General features: G+C 51.0%; 12 protein-coding genes across 12 annotated transcripts; 3 read left to right on the forward strand and 9 right to left on the reverse strand.

Annotated features, from left to right (window-relative positions):
- Positions 1 to 293: 293 nt before the first annotated feature.
- Positions 294 to 1,616, reverse strand: COCCADRAFT_29630 (glycoside hydrolase family 28 protein; the record flags this gene model as incomplete). Its single annotated transcript, XM_007718247.1, has 3 exons — positions 294 to 839; positions 901 to 1,057; positions 1,108 to 1,616. The coding sequence occupies 3 exons, from the start codon at positions 1,614 to 1,616 to the stop codon at positions 294 to 296; spliced, it is 1,212 nt and encodes a 403-aa protein (XP_007716437.1).
- A 784-nt stretch (positions 1,617 to 2,400) lies between these two features.
- COCCADRAFT_40339 (uncharacterized protein) lies at positions 2,401 to 4,062 on the forward strand (the record flags this gene model as incomplete). The annotated part of the gene is made up of 1 exon (XM_007718248.1): positions 2,401 to 4,062. One exon carries the CDS (start codon positions 2,401 to 2,403, stop codon positions 4,060 to 4,062), a length of 1,662 nt encoding a protein of 553 aa, XP_007716438.1.
- A 253-nt stretch (positions 4,063 to 4,315) lies between these two features.
- Positions 4,316 to 5,138, reverse strand: COCCADRAFT_107012 (carbohydrate esterase family 5 protein; the record flags this gene model as incomplete). Its single annotated transcript, XM_007718249.1, has 3 exons — positions 4,316 to 4,586; positions 4,668 to 4,885; positions 4,947 to 5,138. 3 exons carry the CDS (start codon positions 5,136 to 5,138, stop codon positions 4,316 to 4,318), a joined length of 681 nt encoding a protein of 226 aa, XP_007716439.1.
- Positions 5,139 to 6,873: 1,735 nt separating this feature from the next.
- COCCADRAFT_107031 (glycoside hydrolase family 37 protein) lies at positions 6,874 to 8,957 on the reverse strand (the record flags this gene model as incomplete). The annotated part of the gene is made up of 2 exons (XM_007718250.1): positions 6,874 to 8,728; positions 8,779 to 8,957. The coding sequence occupies 2 exons, from the start codon at positions 8,955 to 8,957 to the stop codon at positions 6,874 to 6,876; spliced, it is 2,034 nt and encodes a 677-aa protein (XP_007716440.1).
- Positions 8,958 to 10,025: 1,068 nt separating this feature from the next.
- COCCADRAFT_29634 (uncharacterized protein) lies at positions 10,026 to 11,480 on the reverse strand (the record flags this gene model as incomplete). The annotated part of the gene is made up of 1 exon (XM_007718251.1): positions 10,026 to 11,480. The coding sequence occupies one exon, from the start codon at positions 11,478 to 11,480 to the stop codon at positions 10,026 to 10,028; it is 1,455 nt and encodes a 484-aa protein (XP_007716441.1).
- A 649-nt stretch (positions 11,481 to 12,129) lies between these two features.
- COCCADRAFT_107034 (uncharacterized protein) lies at positions 12,130 to 12,928 on the reverse strand (the record flags this gene model as incomplete). Its single annotated transcript, XM_007718252.1, has 3 exons — positions 12,130 to 12,508; positions 12,557 to 12,675; positions 12,743 to 12,928. Coding segments are annotated over 3 exons (684 nt in total), but the record flags the coding sequence as incomplete, so codon positions are not given.
- Positions 12,929 to 13,340: 412 nt separating this feature from the next.
- COCCADRAFT_107018 (uncharacterized protein) lies at positions 13,341 to 15,173 on the reverse strand (the record flags this gene model as incomplete). Its single annotated transcript, XM_007718253.1, has 1 exon — positions 13,341 to 15,173. The coding sequence occupies one exon, from the start codon at positions 15,171 to 15,173 to the stop codon at positions 13,341 to 13,343; it is 1,833 nt and encodes a 610-aa protein (XP_007716443.1).
- A 17-nt stretch (positions 15,174 to 15,190) lies between these two features.
- Positions 15,191 to 15,355, reverse strand: COCCADRAFT_107005 (uncharacterized protein; the record flags this gene model as incomplete). The annotated part of the gene is made up of 1 exon (XM_007718254.1): positions 15,191 to 15,355. One exon carries the CDS (start codon positions 15,353 to 15,355, stop codon positions 15,191 to 15,193), a length of 165 nt encoding a protein of 54 aa, XP_007716444.1.
- A 460-nt stretch (positions 15,356 to 15,815) lies between these two features.
- On the forward strand, positions 15,816 to 16,377 carry COCCADRAFT_40344 (uncharacterized protein; the record flags this gene model as incomplete). Its single annotated transcript, XM_007718255.1, has 2 exons — positions 15,816 to 15,878; positions 16,003 to 16,377. 2 exons carry the CDS (start codon positions 15,816 to 15,818, stop codon positions 16,375 to 16,377), a joined length of 438 nt encoding a protein of 145 aa, XP_007716445.1.
- A 449-nt stretch (positions 16,378 to 16,826) lies between these two features.
- Positions 16,827 to 17,527, reverse strand: COCCADRAFT_29638 (uncharacterized protein; the record flags this gene model as incomplete). Its single annotated transcript, XM_007718256.1, has 4 exons — positions 16,827 to 17,053; positions 17,163 to 17,367; positions 17,426 to 17,456; positions 17,511 to 17,527. The coding sequence occupies 4 exons, from the start codon at positions 17,525 to 17,527 to the stop codon at positions 16,827 to 16,829; spliced, it is 480 nt and encodes a 159-aa protein (XP_007716446.1).
- Positions 17,528 to 17,794: 267 nt separating this feature from the next.
- On the forward strand, positions 17,795 to 18,878 carry COCCADRAFT_8511 (uncharacterized protein; the record flags this gene model as incomplete). The annotated part of the gene is made up of 2 exons (XM_007718242.1): positions 17,795 to 17,959; positions 18,018 to 18,878. The coding sequence occupies 2 exons, from the start codon at positions 17,795 to 17,797 to the stop codon at positions 18,876 to 18,878; spliced, it is 1,026 nt and encodes a 341-aa protein (XP_007716432.1).
- Positions 18,879 to 19,241: 363 nt separating this feature from the next.
- On the reverse strand, positions 19,242 to 21,499 carry COCCADRAFT_8512 (uncharacterized protein; the record flags this gene model as incomplete). The annotated part of the gene is made up of 4 exons (XM_007718243.1): positions 19,242 to 19,334; positions 19,391 to 20,523; positions 20,579 to 20,974; positions 21,028 to 21,499. The coding sequence occupies 4 exons, from the start codon at positions 21,497 to 21,499 to the stop codon at positions 19,242 to 19,244; spliced, it is 2,094 nt and encodes a 697-aa protein (XP_007716433.1).
- Between the last annotated feature and the right edge of the window lie 9 nt (positions 21,500 to 21,508).

Genomic DNA, 21,508 nt, shown 5'->3' on the forward strand with positions numbered 1-21,508 from the left:
TATATCTGGGTTGCGCGAAAAAATATCGTATTGATGGTAATATCGTATTGAGCGTCGGCACTCGCCTGCGGCGAGTGTCAGCGCAGCTGACTTAGCTTAATAAGCTAAGCCTTGGCACGGATATGGTTTTTCTTTTAAACAAGGATATTACAAAGCGCTGACATGTAAGTGCATTGACTCGGGCGGGACTTGTAAGAGCAACGAATCGGCTTTTCCGTTCGGCAATTGTAGGTTTAGTATGTACGTGAGATTAATCAAAAAGCTTTTCTTTCCCTCTAGCTCTGACGTGGTCTTTAAACGTTTCCGGATAGTTGTTGTTTCCATCCTGCAGGACAAGTACCTGTACAAGCCAGTCCACTGTCGCTGTTGAAATTGCTGCAAAGGATCTTGGATTGTCCGCCATTCATTGGCTTGATGTTGATATCCTTGAACTGGAGACCCGTGCAAGGTGTGCTCTTACTGCAATAGATGGCCGCGGCGACATTGTACCTCGAGGTACCCGTGATGTTTTGCCAAGTAATGTCGGAGATTTTGAGGTGCGAATCATCGCATTTGTTGTACGTGTAGATGCACGGCGTGACGTATATGGGCTGGTTGACATCGACTATGTGGAAGTTGCGGAATGTCACATTCCTGACGTATCCTTGGCCTGGGTACGTCTTAATCCATGCAGCGTTGGAACTGTACAAGGCTTGGATATCTTCGAAGACGACGTTTTCGACTGTCTCGGGGATGTTGGGTGGGTTGCCCATGGATCCGATGACCATGGCGCCTGAGCCGTTGCATGTGGCGTTCTTGACATAGACGTTTGTGCTGTTTCCTTTGATGGAGATGCAGTCCTAGGAAGGAACGGTCAGACTTGTGTATATGGTGAGGCAAGATCGACGGGGGAAGACTTACATCGCCGCAGGTAACAACCCAGTTCTTGAGTACAATGTCCCGTGAGTTCCAGCTGTCGAAGCCATCGGTGTTGACGGTGCCCCACTGCGAATCGGAGACGGCCTTCATGTCCAAGTTTGTCATTGTGATGTTTTGCGAGTAAGCGACAAATGTGTGCCTGTGATGTTAGGAACAATGCTGGTTCAAAGGTAGAGCACTAAAACTTACCAGAATTGCACCTTTCTCCAAGTGATTCCGTCAACCACGGCGTTCTTCGCATGCCATAGGGTCAGGCTGATAGGCCTACCAGCCATGTTGGCTCCATTTTTGTTGGCGTCGTACCACACCTGGCCGTTGCCATCAAACAACGCCTGGCCATGGCCCAGAACCGAGAAGTTCTCGCCTCCCAAGCGGAATGCCGTGCTTCTCTGCTGGAAGACGACACTGACACTGTTCTTAACCCAGTATTGGATATCGGGGGTCCAAGTGAGTTTGCCGCGGATATTGATCTCACAATTTTTGAGATTGAGGACGTCGATGACTTTGCCGATGGTGAAGTTACCGGCTGTGATGTCAATCCTTCCGTTTTGCCCACACTGCTTGAAGGCATCGAGGATGGAGTCGCTATCATCAGCTGATCCTGAGGGGGTGACCGTGCATACTGAGCCCACCTTGGTCATGGCACTCAAGGCCGGTGTAGCAATCAGGCATAGCTGTGCAAGCTTGGTCAGAAGCATCTTGAAAACGAGTGAATGAATGGATCAGTGAGTGATAAGCTTTTACAGGGCATAGCTTGGCTATATATCAAGACTTAGTAGAAAGGCTTAGTACTGAGATGCTGGGGTCCCTGAGGTGGAGGTATGCCTGCAAATACCTCCGTTGCACAGTGCCTATACAGAAAGGGGAAATTCAAGTACGATCATTTGGACATTGACAAGAGGCTATTGGTGCGAATACTTGACTAGTGTCCCGTACTCCGCAGAGTCGGCCAATTTACCCAGTCAGTGCTCGGCTTTTTAGGAGCTGGCAATTTATCTGATAGTGTCTATTTCGTTCTTTAGGTTCTGGAAAGAGTTTGATGCCGCACCACGAGCAGGCATGGCCGTTTGCAATTAGTGCAAATAATGGCACATGGCTGTCCGGAGGCACTGTGAAACATTCTAGTCAGATATTAGCTGGTTACAGGTCGTGTCAGAGTGTCAGAGTAAGCGGCCGGGCGACAGCAGGATAGCAGATTGGCGTGATAAGAACCTAAGAATAACCAAAGAGACAACAAAAAGGTCTGCAAGCGACAGATACGGGAGTCTGACAGATCTGAGGACATGGATGTTGGGTGAGCAGGTCAAGGGGTCCTGCGGCAAGGCATGTTAGGGTAGAAACGGGACGGGATGCCAAGCCCACGTCACTGGATGTTTCCGAGATTCGCGGCTCCAAACACCCGTAACTTGTAGTTTGTACAATCGTTCATCCGAGCGATTGCCCAGCCATTGAAAGTCGCACGGGCTGCGCACGACACTCTTGATGATGAACAGTGCCGTCAGCCTGCGGGCTCTGCGCGTCCGGCCCTCGATACCGCGTCATCGCCTGACCCATCGCTCGCTGTTGCAGACACCGACGAGATATGCTACTACATCGACAACGGCCACCGAAGCCGCGACAAATGTCCGATCGGCTGGGACTCGCACGAAGAACTTTGTTTACGGAACTCTATTGGCCGTGGGGGGAACGTTTGGATACCTGTACGTTACGGACACGCGCGCCAGTATCCACCAATGGCTCCTCGTACCTGCGCTACGAGTGATATACCCAGACGGCGAGGACGCACACCACGCCGGCACCCGGATGCTCAAGGTGTTGCATAGTTTTGGAATCAATCCTAGGGAGCGTGGCGTAGCCGACTCGCAGGGTGATCTGGCAGTCGAGGTCTTTGGTCACACGTTGAACAACCCCATTGGAACATCTGCGGGCATTGACAAGGGCGCCGAGGTTCCAACGCCACTGTTCGATCTGGGCGCGGGTGTAGTCGAGGTCGGAGCTATCACATTAATGCCGCAAGAAGGCAACCCCAAGCCGCGTGTCTTCAGGATCCCCAGCCAGAACGCGCTCATTAACCGCTATGGATTCAACTCAGAGGGCGCAGAGCTGGTTGCTTCAAGACTTCGACAACGCGTGCGAGAGTTTGCATATCATGCTGGCCTGGGGCTCGACGAGGATGCCGAACGACGGGTGCTAGATGATGAGGCTGGTGTACCGCCTGGCTCGCTTCACAAAGGGCGCCTCATGGCCGTGCAAGTCGCAAAGAACAAGACGACTTCTGAGAATGACATTGAATCCGTCGTTCGCGACTATGCCACCGCCGTTGGATACGTAGGAAAGTATGCGGATATCCTTGTAGTCAACGTCTCGTCGCCCAACACCCCAGGCCTCCGTACCCTCCAAAATGTCGAACCGTTGACAAAGCTTCTCTCGGGTGTTGTTGGCGCCGTCAAGAAGATTGACCGTAAGACCAAGCCCGCCGTCATGGTCAAGGTCAGTCCAGACGAAGACTCGGAAGAACAGATATCAGGTATTTGCGAGGCCGTGTGGGACTCTGGTGTCGATGGTGTCATTGTTGGTAACACAACCAAGAAGCGGCCAGACCCGCTTCCTAAGGGCTACTTTCTGTCTCAATCAGAGGCCAACATTCTACTTGAACAGGGTGGATACTCGGGCCCCCAGATGTTCGAGCGCACTCTGGCTCTGGTAAAGAAGTACCGAAAGGCACTTGATGAAGGCCCAAAGCACATCACCCTCCCCACGCAACCTGAAGAAATCAAGCCTTCCGCTGAACAAGGCTCAGGTGACGACTCAACCAAATCCTCGATGACCAAGGCCACCCTCGGTCTCGACCAACCTGCTCCTAAACCCGCATCTTCAGATTTTGACGACATCTCCGAATCTGCACCTCTTGTCACCCTGCAATCTACACCCAAGGTAGCGCCTGCACCCGACGCCCCACGTAAGGTCATTTTCGCAACCGGAGGAATCACCAATGGCCGACAGGCACGTGAAGTTCTCGACGCTGGTGCAAGTGTAGCACAGGTCTACACTGCCATGATTTATGGCGGTGCAGGCACGATTACTAGGATCAAGCAGGAGATGAGGGACGATGCCAAGGCACAAAAGACCATTACTAAGTCTTAGTGTATGGAACCCATTAGTGACGATTGGTATTAGACCATATATGTTGTTTATACCAAGATTTCAAGCGTGTTTACTTTAGCTTAAATAAAAATAGACTTGTAACTACCATGTTTCCAAAGAAAGTAAAAAAGTAATCCTTGTTCCCTAGTTCGCAACTCGAAGGTTATATGTACACCAATCCCAAAACACCAACAAGGACAAGCCATATATATACACATGTCTCTTCTGCTCTTTTTCCGTAAGCTTAAGCGGCTTAAGCACCAATCTTGCTCTCAAGGAACTCCGGCGCAGGACCCGCAGCTTCATCAAAGTAGGTAAAGTGCGCGGCGGTAACGGTAAGAGTACCAGAGCACACCAAATCACCCATGGCGCAGAACACCTTTACGTTATCAGCAGAGTACGACTGGATGCCGCCATTGTTCTGCTTGTTCTTTGTGTATCCGAACAGCACAACGCCCTTGACCTGGGCGCGAACGGTCTCGGAGAGCTTGGGAATTGCGCCGGCGATGACCGCAGTACCTTGACTATTCCTTGTGTTAGAAAAAGATGTACATATTGAAATTCTGGGAAAGGGGACGGGGGAAGGGAAGAAGAGTGGTATTTACCTGTAGCCACCCGACACAACGGGAGTCTCGGGGCACTTCTGGTTTGCGAGCTGGAACATCTTGACGGCTTCGTCAATGGCGCCTTGAGAAGTACCGGCTGGTAGGGCGTTGGAGAGCAAATCGGCGGCGTAGGGAGCACCGACGCCTTGGACCCAGACGCTGTCTGCGCCGTATTTGCTCTTGAGCTCCCTTGCGACAATGGGGCCGGTGGAGGAACCCTAGTGACTTTTGTGAGTACTGATGTTTCGTTACTGGAATTGATTGCATGTCTGGACTTACCATGTTTCCGGACTCGCCGCTAGCTCGGGCGAAGATGAAGATAGCCTTGGGGCAGGCGCCGGCCTGGCCTTGCTGGAGATCGTTGCTGGTGCTGGAGCCGAGTTGACGGGCTTCGAGGGCGGTCTCGGAGCGTGTGGTAATGGGTGATGCTACCGCCAGGGCAGTCATCATGGAGAGAGTGAGAAACTTCATCTTGATAGTATATGACGAAGAGCAATTATAAGTTGGAATGGTATGTAGAAGCGAATGTAGTCGGCAGTGATAAAGATATCAAGTGAGCTGTGCCTTGATATCCGTTTCGTTTCACGCAAAGGGCACAGATATATATACACACATTCATCTTCACCCTGCCACACCATGTCATACATCCCGACTCGTTGGTTTCCCAAGATACCCACTCACACTGTAGTACCCTAACCTCGGACATCGGGCAAGGAAAGAAAGGAGTTTCGTGTATCACCGGGTTTACGCGGACTAGGCAACGCTGATCCCCGGACAAAAAAGCACACTAAGACTGACCTTCCATCAAATAACGAGGCTATGGTGCCAGTGGGGCGTAGGCACCTCAGAATAGTGATTGGATGGTGTCCTCGTGCCAGACGGGCGCCTGTCACACCAGCCGTTACGACACCAATGGCTGTGCGCCCGGAGAATAGAGTTTACATGACATATTGACACTGCACGCCGTTCAATCGGGGAATGAAAAACGGTAAAAAGCAAGTAGATGGGTCCATTTTCTTTGCTTTTTGCTTCGAGAAAAACGGCTCGCCTAAGGGGGCGTGTCTCGTATATCGTACTATCGAGTCTATGACAGGATTGGTAGATTCCAGCCCAGTGGGTTCGTGAAGGGATTTGTAAGTTGATGTGTGTATTTGTATGAGACTGGGTTTGTAGATCATCTGCGACACAAAAGCAATGTGCCTCGGTCCAAGAAGAGAAGAGTGCATGATAGGAGCAGGACAGGACGCCGGTAGTCGCCCGTTATCGTCCGCACCAGGCTAGCGGTCCACATATAGCAATGCCGTTCACAACCCATGTAGAAAATCCTCCGTGTCGCATGAGACGTACGAACACGCTATTCGTCATGGCAAAGTCACTGCGCTACCAAATAGCTAGTCATTCAGAAGGTATGTCCATCGGACATCAAAAGAAGGCAATCGTGATTCTGTCCACCATCAGTACTTGTCGAAAGCACCGTATGCACATATGTCCAAATCCGTAATTCCCCGGGGACAAACCGGCAAGTGTAGCCGAGGCGCATATCTATGTTAGAGTATCCGCTGATCGACTCAAGCACAGCTCTCTTGCTTGGGAATAGTCTTGTCATTGCCAAGTCCGCAATGCAACAACCCTTTAATCAGACTTCCCCCTCCTTCCTTCAGAAAAAAAAGACCTAGACCCATATCCGCATGTTGCCGCGGAATCTACGCGATATGACGGGTTGAGAAAAAGAAAAGAAAACCTGCCTCAGATGCGCCCCATCGACGAACACCAGGTGGGTCCTTGCAAATCGCGACAAATTGTCTCAGGTAGATAGGACTCCTCAAACATCACATGACTGCTTTGAGATTGTTGTGCAGATGCGGCACCGCGGAGTGAATGGCTTGGCTATTCTGAATCATGAGCGATCGACCTACATGGACGTCGGCAATGTAGATCGCCAGGGCTAGTAGTGGCATTCTACCCGTAGTCCATGATGATCAGGAACGAAGGAGGACAGGGGCTTACTAAATACGACTGCATCTAAAGCAACACTGCCGAGGCTGTTTCCTTATTCACCGATGCAAAGGATTAATTAGGAAAAGGAACATTGTCAAACGGTCAATATAGTATTAGCTCGAAGTTTTGCTACACTGGCGATCTGGCGGCAAGAAGACCAAGATAGGTGAGAGGCCCCGCTGGCCCAACTACCAAATAGACATTAGAATTAGTACCTCCATCGTCTCGACCCCATCTGCTTGACCCACTCAGCATCCCTCTTACTCAGCTCGACTGCACTTCTCTTCTTCTTGTCACCGTGTCCTATATTAGCGGCTGTGATGTTTCCACACTCGGGTGTCTTGAGTCGCTGTCCGAATTGATCAACGGCCCAGATCAGCACTCCGTTCGACCAGCCAAAGCCTTCGACCACTTCGTACTCTCCGCCTCCACCAGCAGCATTGGTGCTCGCGTCCGAATACTTTTCGAAGATCGTCCCGTTACCTTGGGAATTGGGCAGCTGGGCGACGTCCGCTGTTGCTCCACCAGTCACACGCCAAGTGCAGTACAGAGAATCGAGATAGCGTTGTGCGAGTTGGAGGGCGAGATCTTGTGTCCAGACGTAGTCTTCGGTCGTTTGCTCGTCGTCTTCCTCACCGACCTCGAGTGGCGTGTTCAACAGACCTTGCATAAGGATATATTGTAGTGGGGGCCAGACGTTTGGCTTGTCCCATTGTTGACCAGTCACAAGATTTGTTGCTGCAATGGCGCCGTCTTGTGTTTCCAAGAGTTCCTCAATCCGGGCGTATACCCGCCGCATGGCCTTTGGATCATTCTTGATGCTGTCTGGTGCAGCGCCAGTCCAGAATGGATAGAACTGGGAGATCTCAAACCATACCTGCAGGCCCTCTGGTGCGCCCTGGAGCGAAAGGGGTGTACTAGTGTTATCCCTGAGCGTATAGATGTTCTTGCTGCTAGATGTAAGGTTGTAATCAAAGTAGCTATAGTGTTCAGGAGACCACAAGAACGTTGTCATGGCCTCGCTACGCTGTGCAGCTCGTTCAGCCCATGCTCGTGCAGCGCTGTAGTTGCCTTGGTGGCGATGGAACTCCGCAATGGTTATCTCGTTGTGGTACAGGATCGAGTTCAACTCTACTGGGATGATCTCCTTGGTGTTGAGGGAGCGAAGTGGGAAATATGTATCGGTAACAGCATCAGAAGGGTTTGCGATCCAGCGAGCAGAATAGTCCCACCCGCTTTCAGCACCTGACGCTAGATTGGAATAGAGCGTAGCTTTCTCAGAGTCGGTAAGTGGGGTCGTAACGTTGAACTTTTCGCCTTCCTTGTTGAAGTAGGTTTCATTGTTGGCAGTCACATAGTCCTCATAGAAGGATTCCGGTCGTGGTTGAGTATTCGATACGGCGTAGTGATTTAGCGAGTAGTTCCTACCGGCGCGTTCAAGCGTTACCGTACGATTAGTGACCCAAAAGTCATACTCTTGCTCGAGGATAGGCAGAGCACGTTCCAGCAACGTGTAGTTTTGCGTGTACTCTACATAAACGCGAACCATTTGGGTGAGAAGTGGTGGCTGTGATCGGTTTTCATAATATCGTCGAGCGCCATTGGGCACAAAGCCGATATCTTCGACAAGATCCAGGAAATTCTCAATGATATTCTCAGCGATTTGAGTGAATGATCCTTGAGTACGGAGAAGGCCTTCAATGATCCAGAACGAATCCCAGTAGTACGGCTCTCGGAAACGCCCACCTGCGACCACGAAGGTGCGGTTCACAGGGATGAATGAGTTAACGCAGCCAGTGCAATTTCCAGCTCCAACATATCGACGTGTCAGATCTGGCCAGATATCTATGACCTGGCGGGTGAAATCAGCTACGGTGGAGCTGTTGACGTTGTCGAGGAAGTCTGGCTGAGTCTCTAGCTGATCCGTGGGTACTTCCTCAAGTTCAGAGCCAGCTTTTCCAAAGTACTTGGACAGAAAATCATTGAGTGCGGTGTCGTTCTTGATAGGCCGAGGAAGATTGGCGAAAGCAGCGAGGACTTCGTCTAATGGGCGTATTGTTGGCCTACGCTTCGTCAGAAGGTATGATAGGCATACGTTCTTGGCAGTACTCACAAGTCAACGAACGTCTTCGAATCCGTAAATGGTCTTGCAAGCTCAATCTCGCGGAGCAAATCACCATAGCAGTATATGGGAGAGTCGCAAGGCGCGATCACACTGCCATTAGTGTACAATGCATTTGCCAGAGGTGCCGCTGCCACAAAAGCTTTAGCCAACAGTCGTAACGAAGCCATTGTTTCGAGGCCAATTTTTCACCGCAACGAAAGCAAAGAGATCCCAAACGAATAATTCACGCGCCTCAGCCCCCTTTTAGCTTTTCGGCCGTGCAAGATAGGCCTGCAAAGAAACCTGCCATTGTAACCGCGAAACCCGGGTAGTTGACCGGTCTGTACACGTACGTGGCTGGGCGGTACAGCCGGAGATGCATCATTTATCCTTGGCAATTTCCCTAAGAAGTACTAAGTTCAACAATCGGACGTCAGCAAGGTTGCGCCGAAAGTGTTGGCCTGCATGGCCAATGTTGAGAAATGGGGGAATGATAGGGGTTTCCCCGCAAAATGGCTTCTGACGGCTGTCGGCAACATCTTAGTATGATGTCATCGCCGTCAGTCCCGACGCTGAACCACGGAACGCTGAGATCGGATCAGGTACCTGGTCGGCGTCTCTTGCATTCTGCAAAAAAAATAAGTTAGAAAGCACTGAAAGTCTTCTGAAAAACACCGTCTACAGCTTTTCGAGACGATATCATATTGGTGCAACGAGTTCAAACGTGACCGCACATCCCGTCGGATGCTGCCTTGACTCGCACCACGGGCACTATTATGTCATAAAAATAAGGTCGGGATCTTGGATGGGAATTCCACTAAGCCGCGGAATATCGGTAGATATCTGCTTTTCCACGCACTGATCTCAGCGTAGTCTGGACGCCACACGACAGAGTAGGCAGCTCACAGCAACCAACCAAGATCGCTATCATGCTACTCTAGTTCGGATTATGCAACGCAAAATCTGGCTAACAAGTCATTTGTCAAGAGAAACTGAATTTGTGGCGTGGAGAAGGCCGTGAGAAAGGGATGACCATATTTTTGGTATAGCTCCGAGGAACCATAAGGGATTGTAAATTATTTACTTACTCCCACGCCTTGTGTCAGCTGACATGGAAATCTTCGCATTTTCACTGCTCACCACCTCAAATTTTACCCAAATGATAAACTTTATGCGAAAACCCTGACGCGTATAGGCCGGTCAACCAACAGCACATCTTCATATCTCGAGGTTCTTGTGGTGCGCATTCGACCAGCTTACTCCCACACAAGCTCAATCTTACCACCCTTGACTTTCGAATTGAACCACTCATAAATCTCCACCTCCTTTTGAACTGCTCTTGCTCCATCCAAGACCCCAGTCTTGGCCAATCTCTCGGTCGCAAACTGTAACTCCATGGTAGCCAAGTTTCTAGCGATACACGCTCGACTTCCCGCACCAAAAGCAAACCAGTATTTTGACATGTCTTCAGTGGTGTTCAACCATCTTTCTGGAATGAACTCTTGGGGCTGGGGAAAGACTTCAGGATTGAAGTGCAGTTCGTATGCCGAACAACCAATGAGTGAGCCAGCGGGGAAGTAGGTTCCCTTGAATGTCCAACCGCCAGCCGGTACGACGTGAGGTAGGCGCGTAGGGTTTGCCATGCTAAGCCGAAGACCTTCTTTGACGACAGCGTTGAGATAAGGAAGTGCCTGAGCGTCCTGCGCATCGGGTCCCAGGGCGGCATTCTTGGTAAACTCCTCCTTTAGTCTTTGATACTTTTCGGGATGCAGCACAAGGCTGCGCATTATCGTAGCTAGATTCATGCCTGTAGAATCTGTCCCAGCGAAGATGAGATCTTTGCACTGCGCTCTGACTTCTGAATCGCTCAGCCCTATTGCCAGCAAACGTCCCGGGTATGTCGTTGATTTCGAGGTCGTATTCCCAACCAGTGTAGCAACAAACTTGTCGACCAGTGACATGCTATCGTCTGTCTCGCGATCAGGCGCCCATTTTTCAACAGCCCATTCTAGCCAAACAAATGCAATGTTTGGAAGGTAAAAGAAGCGGCCTACTGCCACAAACGCATCCACAAATGCGCTGACACTCAAAACCGGCCCTTTTTCGCTAACGCCGTCATAGTTTTCTCGAAATAGGTGGGTAGATACCGCATCGACCGCCAAGCTTCGTGTGAGATTGAGCACATTGACAGGTCTCTTTGTCTTTGCTTCTTCCTTCAGTCGGTCCACCATACAGTTTACACATCCCCATATAGCCTGTTCATTCTCACGCAAAGACTTGGTTGAAAAGAGTGGCAGTACTGCTTTCGCCCTGTGAGCCCTATAATCCTGATTGGTAGTGGAAAAGATAGTTTTGTGGCCATCAATGTCAAAGTTTGCGTAGCATTTTGCTTTCGGGAAACCCCCTTTCGATACGTATATTGCGGGTATGCCATCGGCGTCACTCAGGTCAACCTCATTGGGTGAAACTCGGACGTATGGACCGTATTGTTGGTGAAGCTTGTGAATGACGCTTGCTTCATCACCGATGTAAGCATGATAGTGGAGCCAGAGAGATGTCAACTTGGACAATATGGGCCCGGGAATATGTGCAAGCGGATGAAAGTAGACGCGGTAGATTGAACGAATGAATAGTATAAGAAAAGGAGTCAGAGTGACTGCCAAGGCCACGTGAGCGCCTATGACACCAAATATCAAGTCTTGGAGCGCCATTGAGGTGTAGAACGTAGGAACACTACAACGAGGCTCTTGCGGGGCCTCTTAGCCTTATATAGGCGGTGGTTGGTTGAGTCACTGTGATGGTCAGTGGGGCATACCTATCAGCTGCGATAAGCGGAAATAAGGGCCCTCCCACCATCTCGTACTCCCAACAACTTCTGTTCATCCTTGCAGTTCATTACAATTCAAAATATACTCTACCAGTCTCAGTCAAGTGGTTATCGGAATGACTATTCCGAATTGTCGTGATCCTCACCCAAATATCATGGTACCTTCTGCAGCACTATTAAGGCTAGGTCGAGCAGTCAATGTCACTTTACTTCGACAGCATCCGATTACAATGAATACATATGACCATCTACTCAGTATCTCGATAACCGGGTACATAGATTCAGTAGAGAACTAACCCATTTCTATGATTTCCTACAACAAAGGAACACGGAAATAAGGTGCAATTCCTACCGATCTTACTACTCAGCCCGAAAACCAAAACAGAAATCTCTGGGAAGGAAAACCCCCTGTATCCAAGACCAATTCCAATCCATCAACAGCTCAGATGGCAACTCTACTCACCAAGATGCTATTTCGTCGTCCAACAAGCTTTGTCTTAGCGTTCAACATAAACACCTACATCGCGTTAGCCTCAACACAATCGACCCTTCTCGAACAAAACGTAGAGAAACTTACTGTCGACATTAGGGTTGTAAACGACCTTATACTGGTCGTTCTTGAGATAGCACATGCCACCATCCCAAGCCCCAGCAACCCAAGTCGCAGCAACGCAGCCCTTCAAGATCGAGCACAGATTTGCGCACTCACTAAGAGTCTTGGACTGTGAAATACCAATGTCGCCACCATTGAAGTCGTAGTTACAGCGACTAATATAGGACTGGCCATTGGTCTTGAAGCGGCAGTAGTCGTCGTTAGGACATTTGATCTCGGTCTCGCAGACGGAGCTGCCGGGAGCAGGCTCCAGCTCGGTCGCTGGCTTGGATTGGGTGCCAGCATTGACGTTGTCGGTTCTTCATGGTGATCAGTTGTGGGTATGGCGGTGCTAAGGGTGTACCTACGATATACGGGGCACGCCAAAGTCCTTGCCGAGAAGGTAGCAAAAGTTGTCCTTCATGTTGAAAGCAGTGCAGTGCGTGTGGCGAGCGCATGCATCGGCGCAGTCAACAAAGATGTTGGCCTACATCGCGTGTGGAAACTCGTGAGTATTTTCATTTCTCCTTGCAAATATTTGAGGCTGGATTTACCTGGGCAATGCCAACGATGGGACCACTGAAGTCAATGGCGCAGTTCAGTTTAAAGACACCGCCATTAGTGGCAGTGGAGACACAGCCGTTCCATCGGGGGCAGGTAGGCTGAGCAGGACAGTTCTTGTTCTGTCGGGAATCAAGTACCGCAAGAGCTGCCGTAGCGTTAACCAGTATGCCGTACTGGAATGCATGGTTAGAAGTGCAATTGATTGGAAACTTCTTGTATTTTCGTGTTGATCAAACAGTTTCATGCGATTATACGGGGTCGAATAGATATTGAGGTTCTTACTCACCATCTTGAAGTAGTGCAAGAGAATAGATCAGGAAACTGTGCTGGTGAGGATAGGCTTCGAAGTGAACAAACCAACTACGGGCACAAAGACGCATTATATACACATGAAGGCTGTCTCGCCCCTTGATCATTGTAGTCACCTCAACAGATATGCCAATAAGTCAACTGATTTACTACCATGGATCACAGTGGTCCGGAGCGAGTGAGATGTGTTTGAGCACTCAAGAATGACAACGATCATAACAAGACTTCAGGTTGAGAAACTATGACGCGACAGAATAACGTCTAAATTCCTTGAATCCTTTATATGATTTCAGAACTCCAGCTACCATTAGCAAACAATGTACCTGGTTTTGAGTAATCTAGGGTGTAGCCGCCCCGTATATAGGCCCACCGAAAGTACTCATTCAACCCACTATTCATATCTCTCTTCCATTCAAAGATATCCCAAAGGCCATCACCTTCATTGTCATAGAAGGCACGGGCGCGCTCCACATCGTTTACAAGGACGCTCATACCGTCAACGTCAGGTGGGTGCGTAGTAAAGTTGAACGTCACAAATAGAGCATCATTTTCTACCTCAATGAGTGGTTCCATTATCTGCGGGACCACCGACTCGAATTTTGCATCGGCACGCAGAGCTGCAGAAGTTTGCAACACGGAATCGAAATCCCATCGCGCTATGCCGTTCACAAAAAGACCGAGCAAGAGACCTTGAAAGAACAGCGAAGGCCGCGTCTGGAGACTCGTCCCGGGAAGTAGCAAAAGTGCCAGAATGTAATGGTGGATCCGCAAGTTGACACCTGGAATCATCAGACAGACAATGATTGCCAGGATGAACAGGCCATACAGGCCCAGATAGCGGATCAGGCGGCCTTCGAGCCAGAAACAGTATGCCTGACCCACTACAACTACAACCAATACCAAGACGATGATTGCCAACGCCAGCTTTGCACCAGGCTGCTGCTCGAGATCATGAGCGGTGAGTCGCGAAATCGGAATCCAGTCAAACGTATAATTTGATAATGCGCCAATCCAAAAGCCTCCAAGCCAGAACACAGCCTTTTCGATGTGGGCACTCAACCCAGCTAGCGTCCGCTTGATTGTGGTGGAGTACATTACCACCATTACGAACATGGCTGGCAACAGACGCTTTGCGAACATTGAAATGTGATCTGGCAAGACTGTCGTATTGAGATGCAGTGCCGGCGGCGGGTCGGAGACGAAGCTCACATGAGCGAAAATCAGTGTGAAGATGGGAAAGAAAATTTTCGGCGAAGAGGAAAATATGGCGAGTACAACTGTAGAGAGGATCGTGATGGGGAGCAAGGCTGAGCGGGGATCAGCTGGTGGGCGAAATCCGTCGTCGAACACGACAGAGAAGGAGAGCGGAAAGTACGAGTCGAAGGGAATAGACTCGATACCATGGTGCTTTGTGCCAGCAAAATTGTCATGGCCTCCCATGAGCTTGATACGGCCACCACCGCCTCGGTGGTCATCGACAATCCCCGCGTGGATAGCTGCGGCGCATAGAAAGCTGTCACCGCGATAAAGTCCCGTTCCGACGACCAAAGGACGGTAGTTGACTTGAAGCGGTCCAACGGTATGCGGATTCAGAAGCTGTACATCTCTGCACTTTGCCGGGCATTGGAAAGCAAAGGAATGGTTGCTAAACGGACGACAGTCGATGCCGTCGATTCCGCATTCATTCTTGCGTTCCCACAATGTATCGACGCAACCTAGGCTGATTACATTGTTGCCATCGCCATCCTGCAGCGGCAACTGGGCAGTCAGAAACCAGGTGAAGATAAGAAGCCAGGGGAGTAACACGGCAGCGAGTGAGATGGGCCTGTTGAGTCGCTGGCTTTCAAGCCACTCGACCGGGCCGTTTTGAATCCATGGGAAATACGGGTCGATGCTTTGAATCCGAGGAGGTTGCGGCCCACGCAAAAAGTCCAGAAAGCGTTGTCGACGCGTACGTAGCTTTTTTGATGCTGGAGGAACAGTGTCTTCAAAGTCCATCTCTTCTCTTAGTAAGTGTGCCTCTTCATCTCCATCGACCGCGTGGTCTCTGTCGTCGTCGGCCTCATTGTCAAGTTGGGCCTCGGCATCTTCCTTTTGCAGAGGTTTCCGCATATTGATTTCTAGATATTTTAAACGTTACAGAAAAGAAAAGAACTGTCAACAAGAGGATACACAATGACCATTGTGACGAAGGGCCAAGTATTACAGTGAGATGAGACGCGCAGTGGGTCAGTCAGGAGGTAACTAACTCCTTCAGGCATTCCACCGATAGCAGAAACGCGTTTCTTCTCCATGTTCATCCTGGCTGTTATAATTATCTTGCTATCAAGAATCGAATGTGCCGTGAGTTCCGCATCGCGTGATGCTCGTGGGAGTAGAGATATGCTTTCTATAGCAAGTGTACCACCGCCATCTTGGGTCGCGATCAGTGCTGCATACGGACGAGAAAGATTCGGTGCGATTACGACGGTACTGGAGGCCATTTGAAAATACCCGCCGTATATCGTATAGTCCCATCCCCAGATACGATCAATGAAGCCCTGCTTTACATACAAAAACAACTTCACAGTTCGAAAAGAAACTCTGGGGAAAACTACAATACCCTCCGCACAGACCACATATCCATCCCGCAGCACATCAGCTCGCAAACGACCTAAGGCCACCACCAACGCGTCTCCTTCCCTAAAAACCCCTCTTTCTCACCCCCAGGAAGCCCTCCCCCCTCAATCGCACAAGAAAGAAAGCAAGAAAAAAATGGAAGCAATCCAAGCCTACCTCCCCCAAGCAGAGGGTCTCCTCCCAAAATGGCTCCTCTTCGTACGTCCCTCTCCTGAACCCCCCCTCAGCCCTGCACATAGTACAACCACGCTTTCAAGTCCAAAAATCTCACACGCAAAAAAAAGAAAGGTAAACACTAACACTGACACCCTAAAAAAAATAGGTCTCGGTAATATCCGTCGGAAACAGCATCCAAGCCTACAGCACCCTGGCCTTCACCTCGCGCATCTACAACCCCACGCCCATTGATCCTCCCCCCGTAATCCCCAAGCACGTCACGGCACTGTCGTCGCGCACGTTTGGCACATGGACGCTGCTTGCGTCGCTGATACGCTTGTACGCGGCGTACAATATCAATGACGCGGCCATGTATCAGCTGGCCATGTGGAGTTATGCGGTGGCGTGGGCACACTTTATGAGCGAGTGGGTGGTGTTTGGGACGACGAGGTGGGGGAAGCCGTTAGTTGGGCCCGTCGTGGTTGCCAATACGAGTTTGATTTGGATGTTTACGCAGTGGGGGTTTTATGTCAAGGCTTAGACAGGAGGGGGGGGGGGCGGGGGTTTAAGGGATTGGTATTAATATCATCATAATGGCTGATGGGATGGTTGAGTTGCTTCTGTTACCTATGTTGTAAGATTGTTCGTAGCAAAAGCAATTCCTTCACTTGAAATAGTGCAGTCACCTTTTCCATTGACTGCCAGAAGCACAGCGAGACCACGACACATAGCAAAAAAGCCTCCAACCCATCACGCACAATCTGTAGCCTCATTGTGGACTTTTGACCCGCCTCGGTGGCTTGTTTGACCACTCGAGGACTTTCATTGATCGTAGCTGAAGAAACATACATGGCCCATTGGACTCCAGATTCCTCAACCCTGATGCCGAGTTTTGACGACCATATCGAAAACCATTCACGCTCCGCCTCAGCCACATTTCTTTCCTTTGCTGATCATGAACCGTTACACCATCCTTTTTCTAAAATGCATCTAGAACTTGTTGAACTGCTTAGCAGCCTTTCCCTTTCGGGGGAGGACACGGAGGACGTTGAAGCGGACGGTCTTGGAGAGGGGCCTGCACTGGCCAACGACGACCTGGTCACCAGGCTCGACACGGAAAGCGGGCGAGACGTGAGCGGCGAGGTTCTTGTGGCGCTTCTCGTAACGGGAGTACTTGGGGATGAAGTGGAGGTATTCACGGCGGATGATCAAGGTGCCTGAAGTTCGTTAGTATCAAAATGCTCCCAAATCCCTGTAATTTCGCCTTGTCGAGCTCTTCTTTTTTTCTAAATCGCATCTCCAGGGCTTGAGAAGGAGTTGACGTACGGTGCATCTTGGTGGACATGACGGTACCGGTGAGGATACGGCCACGGATGGAGACCATGCCGGTGAAAGGGCACTTCTTGTCGATGTAGGTACCCTCAATGGCAGTCTTGGGCGTACGGAAGCCCAGACCAACGTCCTTGTACCATCTCCTGGAGCGGGTGTTCTTGCGCGGTCCGCCGACCTTGTGGTTAAGGAAGATGTGAGGCTATCGCATCGCGTTAGTATCGAGCATGTGGTCGAATCGCGCAGTGGACGTCTAGTACCTGCTTCTGGAAAGCGCGCTCCGACTGGACACTGTTTTTCGCAGTCAGCAATTGTCGATGTCACTCGTTTTATCGCAGCACGTACGTGAGTTCGGTGGCCATGGTTGCGGATCGGGTGGTTTGTCGTGCTTTCGTTGTCGGTCGTTCATAATTTCCACTATGGACTCGCTTAGGAAGTGTCCATGGGCGACAAGTTTTTCCGGCCCCGGTGGCTAGTGCTGCGCTAGTTCGTCCACCAACCTCGGCAGGGCTTAGGGCCAAGAGGGACTGGTAGGACCAACAGAGGGGAACTTTGTTATTGTTAATACTGAGCATTGTCCCGTCGCTTGTCCGTAGCACTCTCTGTTTTTGCTACGATTCGGTGCCATCATGGGAGCCCTCACCGAGACCTTTGGTGTGCATATTGATGCCAGCAACTCGTTCGTGCAAGCAGCCGTTTATGGCTTCTTGCTCGTAGGCATTGCATCTTTTGCAGCACCCGTCATCAGCACTGTCCGAGTCCTCCTCAGCTTGTTTGTGCTGCCAGGCAAGTCGGTATGCAATTTCCCACTTCATCTCAGCGAGCACTGAGCAATTCTGACCCCGCCACCAGCTCAGTACCTTCGGACCCCGCGGTACCTGGGCCCTCATCACTGGTGCCTCGGACGGCATTGGCAAGGAATTCGCCCTGTCCCTCGCAGCCAAAGGCTACAACCTCATCCTCGTCTCGCGCACGCAATCGAAGCTGGACTCCCTCTCCGCCGAAATCACCTCGAAATATGGCCCCAAGATCGCCGTCAAGACGCTGGCCATGGACTTTGCCCAGAACAAGGATGCCGATTACAACAACATGAAGAAGCTGATTGAAGGCCTCGATGTCAGCATTCTGATCAACAACGTCGGACTGAGCCACAGCATTCCTGTGCCATTTATCGAGACACCCAAGCAAGAAATGACGGACATCATCATGATCAACTGCATGGCTACACTACGCGTGACACAGCTCGTCACTCCCGGCATGGTCTCTCGCAAGCGCGGTCTGGTCCTAACCATGGCTTCCTTCGGAGGCTTCTTCCCCACCCCGCTCCTCGCAACCTACTCTGGCAGCAAAGCATTCCTCCAGCAATGGTCCACGGCCCTCGCATCCGAGCTAGAACCCCACGGCGTCTACGTGCAATGTGTCCAGTCTCACCTGGTGACCACGGCCATGTCCAAGATCCGCAAGACATCTGCCCTCGTGCCGAACCCAAAGCAATTTGTCAGTGCTACGCTGAGCAAGGTTGGCAGGAGTGGAGGCGCGCAGGGTGTGGCGTTTACAAGCACGCCTTACTGGAGCCATGGTCTCATGCACTGGTTCCTCTCACGCTTCCTGGGTGAGCGCTCGCACACGGTTGTCAAGGTCAACCGAGGCATGCACGAGAGTATCCGAAAGCGTGCGCTCAGGAAGGCTGAGCGTGAAGCAAAGAAGCAGTAAAGCTTGCGTGTCTATGGCGCATGATCTACTTTTTCTTGGGACTCTGTGACTATGATGAAGTTGTTTATAGGCAACATCGATCATTCGTCAAGTTAGCATCCCAGTGGCGTATTCATCAGTGTTAAAGTAATACACATAGTGTTGTGATAATATATTTTTGTGATTCAAATTACGCCGCCACCCCCACGCGCGTTAAAAGTTATACTAAAAGGGATATAATTACATCGATTTGAGCGTTCATGGTCAAAGAGTAGAGTCCCATCGTGAAACATTACAAGACAAAGCAATCCAGTCCCCCCCCACCTCCTTTACTTAATTCCTCACTCACTCACCCACCCATTCTCGACCGGGTATCACAAGACTCTAAGACGACTTGCCGTAAGCCTGGTCAACCTCCTTCTTGTAGTGTTCCAAGATGCCCTTGCGGTTGAGCTTCTGGGCAGCGGTAGTCAGGCCCTAGAAGAATGTTAGCGATTTTGTTTTCCACGTTCACGGTATCCATGTAGACTTACGTTTTGTGGTGTCCATTCCTCGTCAGCCAGAACAACGCCTTCAATCATCTCAAAGCTGGCAAGGCCACCCTTTTGGCCCGCCTCTTGCAGCTGCTTCAGCACAGCAGAGTTGATCTTCTTGTCGTGGACAAGCTCCTCAAGGTGGTCACCAGTGACACCGACTTGAGCGGCAATCTTCTTGAGCTGTGGCTCAGTGGGCACAATGATGGCAATGGGCTTCTGGCGGTCCTGAGCAGCGTAGACGCAGATGTTTGCGACAATGGGCGCAGATCGGTAGACAGACTCGAGCTTCTCGAGCGCAATGTACTCTCCAGCAAGCGTCTTGACAAGGTTCTTCTTGCGGTCGATGATGCGGATTTCTCCGTTGGCGTTGAACTCGCCTACATCGCCAGTCTTGAACCAGCCATCTTCGGTGAAGGATTCCTTGGTCTCTTCGGGCATGTCCAGGTAGCCTTCAACGACACCGCCACCACGAATCCAGATTTCACCCTGAGGAGGGTTGTTGGTGGAGAAGTATCCAGCATCGGCAAAATCAACCAGCTTCATCTCGATCGATCCGGGCATCTCACCAAGAGCTTTCTCGTTCCAGGCCAGAGGATCCATGAGCGCACCCATGGCGCAAGTCTCGGTCAAACCGTAGCCGCTGATCATGGGTGTAATAGCAATGGAGATGAAGCGCTGGGTTTCCTTTGCAATGGGACCACCACCGTTCATGCAGATTCGGAGTCTGCCACCCGTGGCCTCCTTGACCTTGTTAAAGACAATGGCGTCGAGAATACCACTGCCGGGAAGGCCAGAGCTCAAGAGGAAACCCTTGGCTGCGAAGGCACCCCAGAACATGTTGCTCTTAAGCGCGCCTCCTGCCTCAACCTTGTTGATGATGCCCTTCTTGATGGTTTCCCATACCTGGGGAACACCGACCATGACGGTGGGCTTGAGCTCACGGATGTCACCAGCACAGTTTCGCACCGATTGATCGGAGAGTGTGCGGATGGTACCGTAGCCCATGGTACCTCCCCAGTAGAGTACAGCGTTTTCGAACACGAACTCGAGAATGTGTGCGGCTGGGAGGTAGGTGATGAGCACATCACCAGGTCCAAGGTACTTTCCTACAATGACATCGACACCAGCGACTGGGCACATGGTTAGCATTGGACGCGTTGTGATTGCAGATCTGAGAGTACTTACCAGCAGCAACGACATTGCGGTGCTTGATCATAACACCCTTGGGGGTTCCAGTGGATCCAGAAGTATACATGATACAGGCCAGGTCGTCTGCCTTTGGTGGAATTGGCTCTGCGGGATTCTCCTCGCCCAGCTTGATCAGGTCGTCAAAGCTGATGACTTTCAGGTGGGGATGTGCCTGGGTGAGGGTATCAATATCCTTTTGCTTGGGGTCGTTCTTTGTGCAGTAAACAACTACTTGGACGTCCTTGGCCTCGTTCATGGGTTTCACGAGACGGGGCAGCAGCTCTGGGTCGGTAAACATGACCTTTGCTTTGGTCTGAAGCATAGAGTGCTTGAGGCCCTCCTCTCCGAGCGTGTCGTAGGCAGTAACAATGGCCATTGACTGGGAAAGCGCACCTGCACAAGTGATTAGGGCCGTGTCAGTGCATGCGTGTTGCGCGTTTGCTTACCATGGGCAGAAGCCAGCCATTGCATGCTGGTGGCGGCGAAGAGGTGCAGCCTGTCTTGTGGCTCGAAGCCCAGTGACTTGAGGCCCGAACCTACTGAGAGAGCCATTTGCTCAAACTCGATAAAACTCTTGTACTTGTAGGGGCTAAGCTCAAAGTATTGCCACTTCTTGTCGACTTCCTGCTCCTTGCCGTCGACCATCTTCTTGATCTTCTTCGTCTCCTCGTGTACGTTGACGATGCGGCGCGCACCGACGGCCTTTGCATTTCCAAACTTGGCAGCCGAGTGTCGCAGGATGTCGTAGAGGGTCGAGACGTCTTCGTGGGGCTTCAGGATGAGGCCATCTTTGGCCGCGTTGTTGCGGCGCGGTACCGTCTCGCCGTCTACCTTTTGGGCATTGGGGGCTTCACAGGTGTAGGGGCCGGTCCTGTATGTCTTTGCCTGGGGCATCAACTTCTTGAGGTCCTGTGGCATGATGGCGGT

Source organism: Bipolaris zeicola (genome assembly GCF_000523435.1).
Source record: "Bipolaris zeicola 26-R-13 unplaced genomic scaffold scaffold_221, whole genome shotgun sequence".
Classification (NCBI taxonomy): domain Eukaryota; kingdom Fungi; phylum Ascomycota; class Dothideomycetes; order Pleosporales; family Pleosporaceae; genus Bipolaris; species Bipolaris zeicola.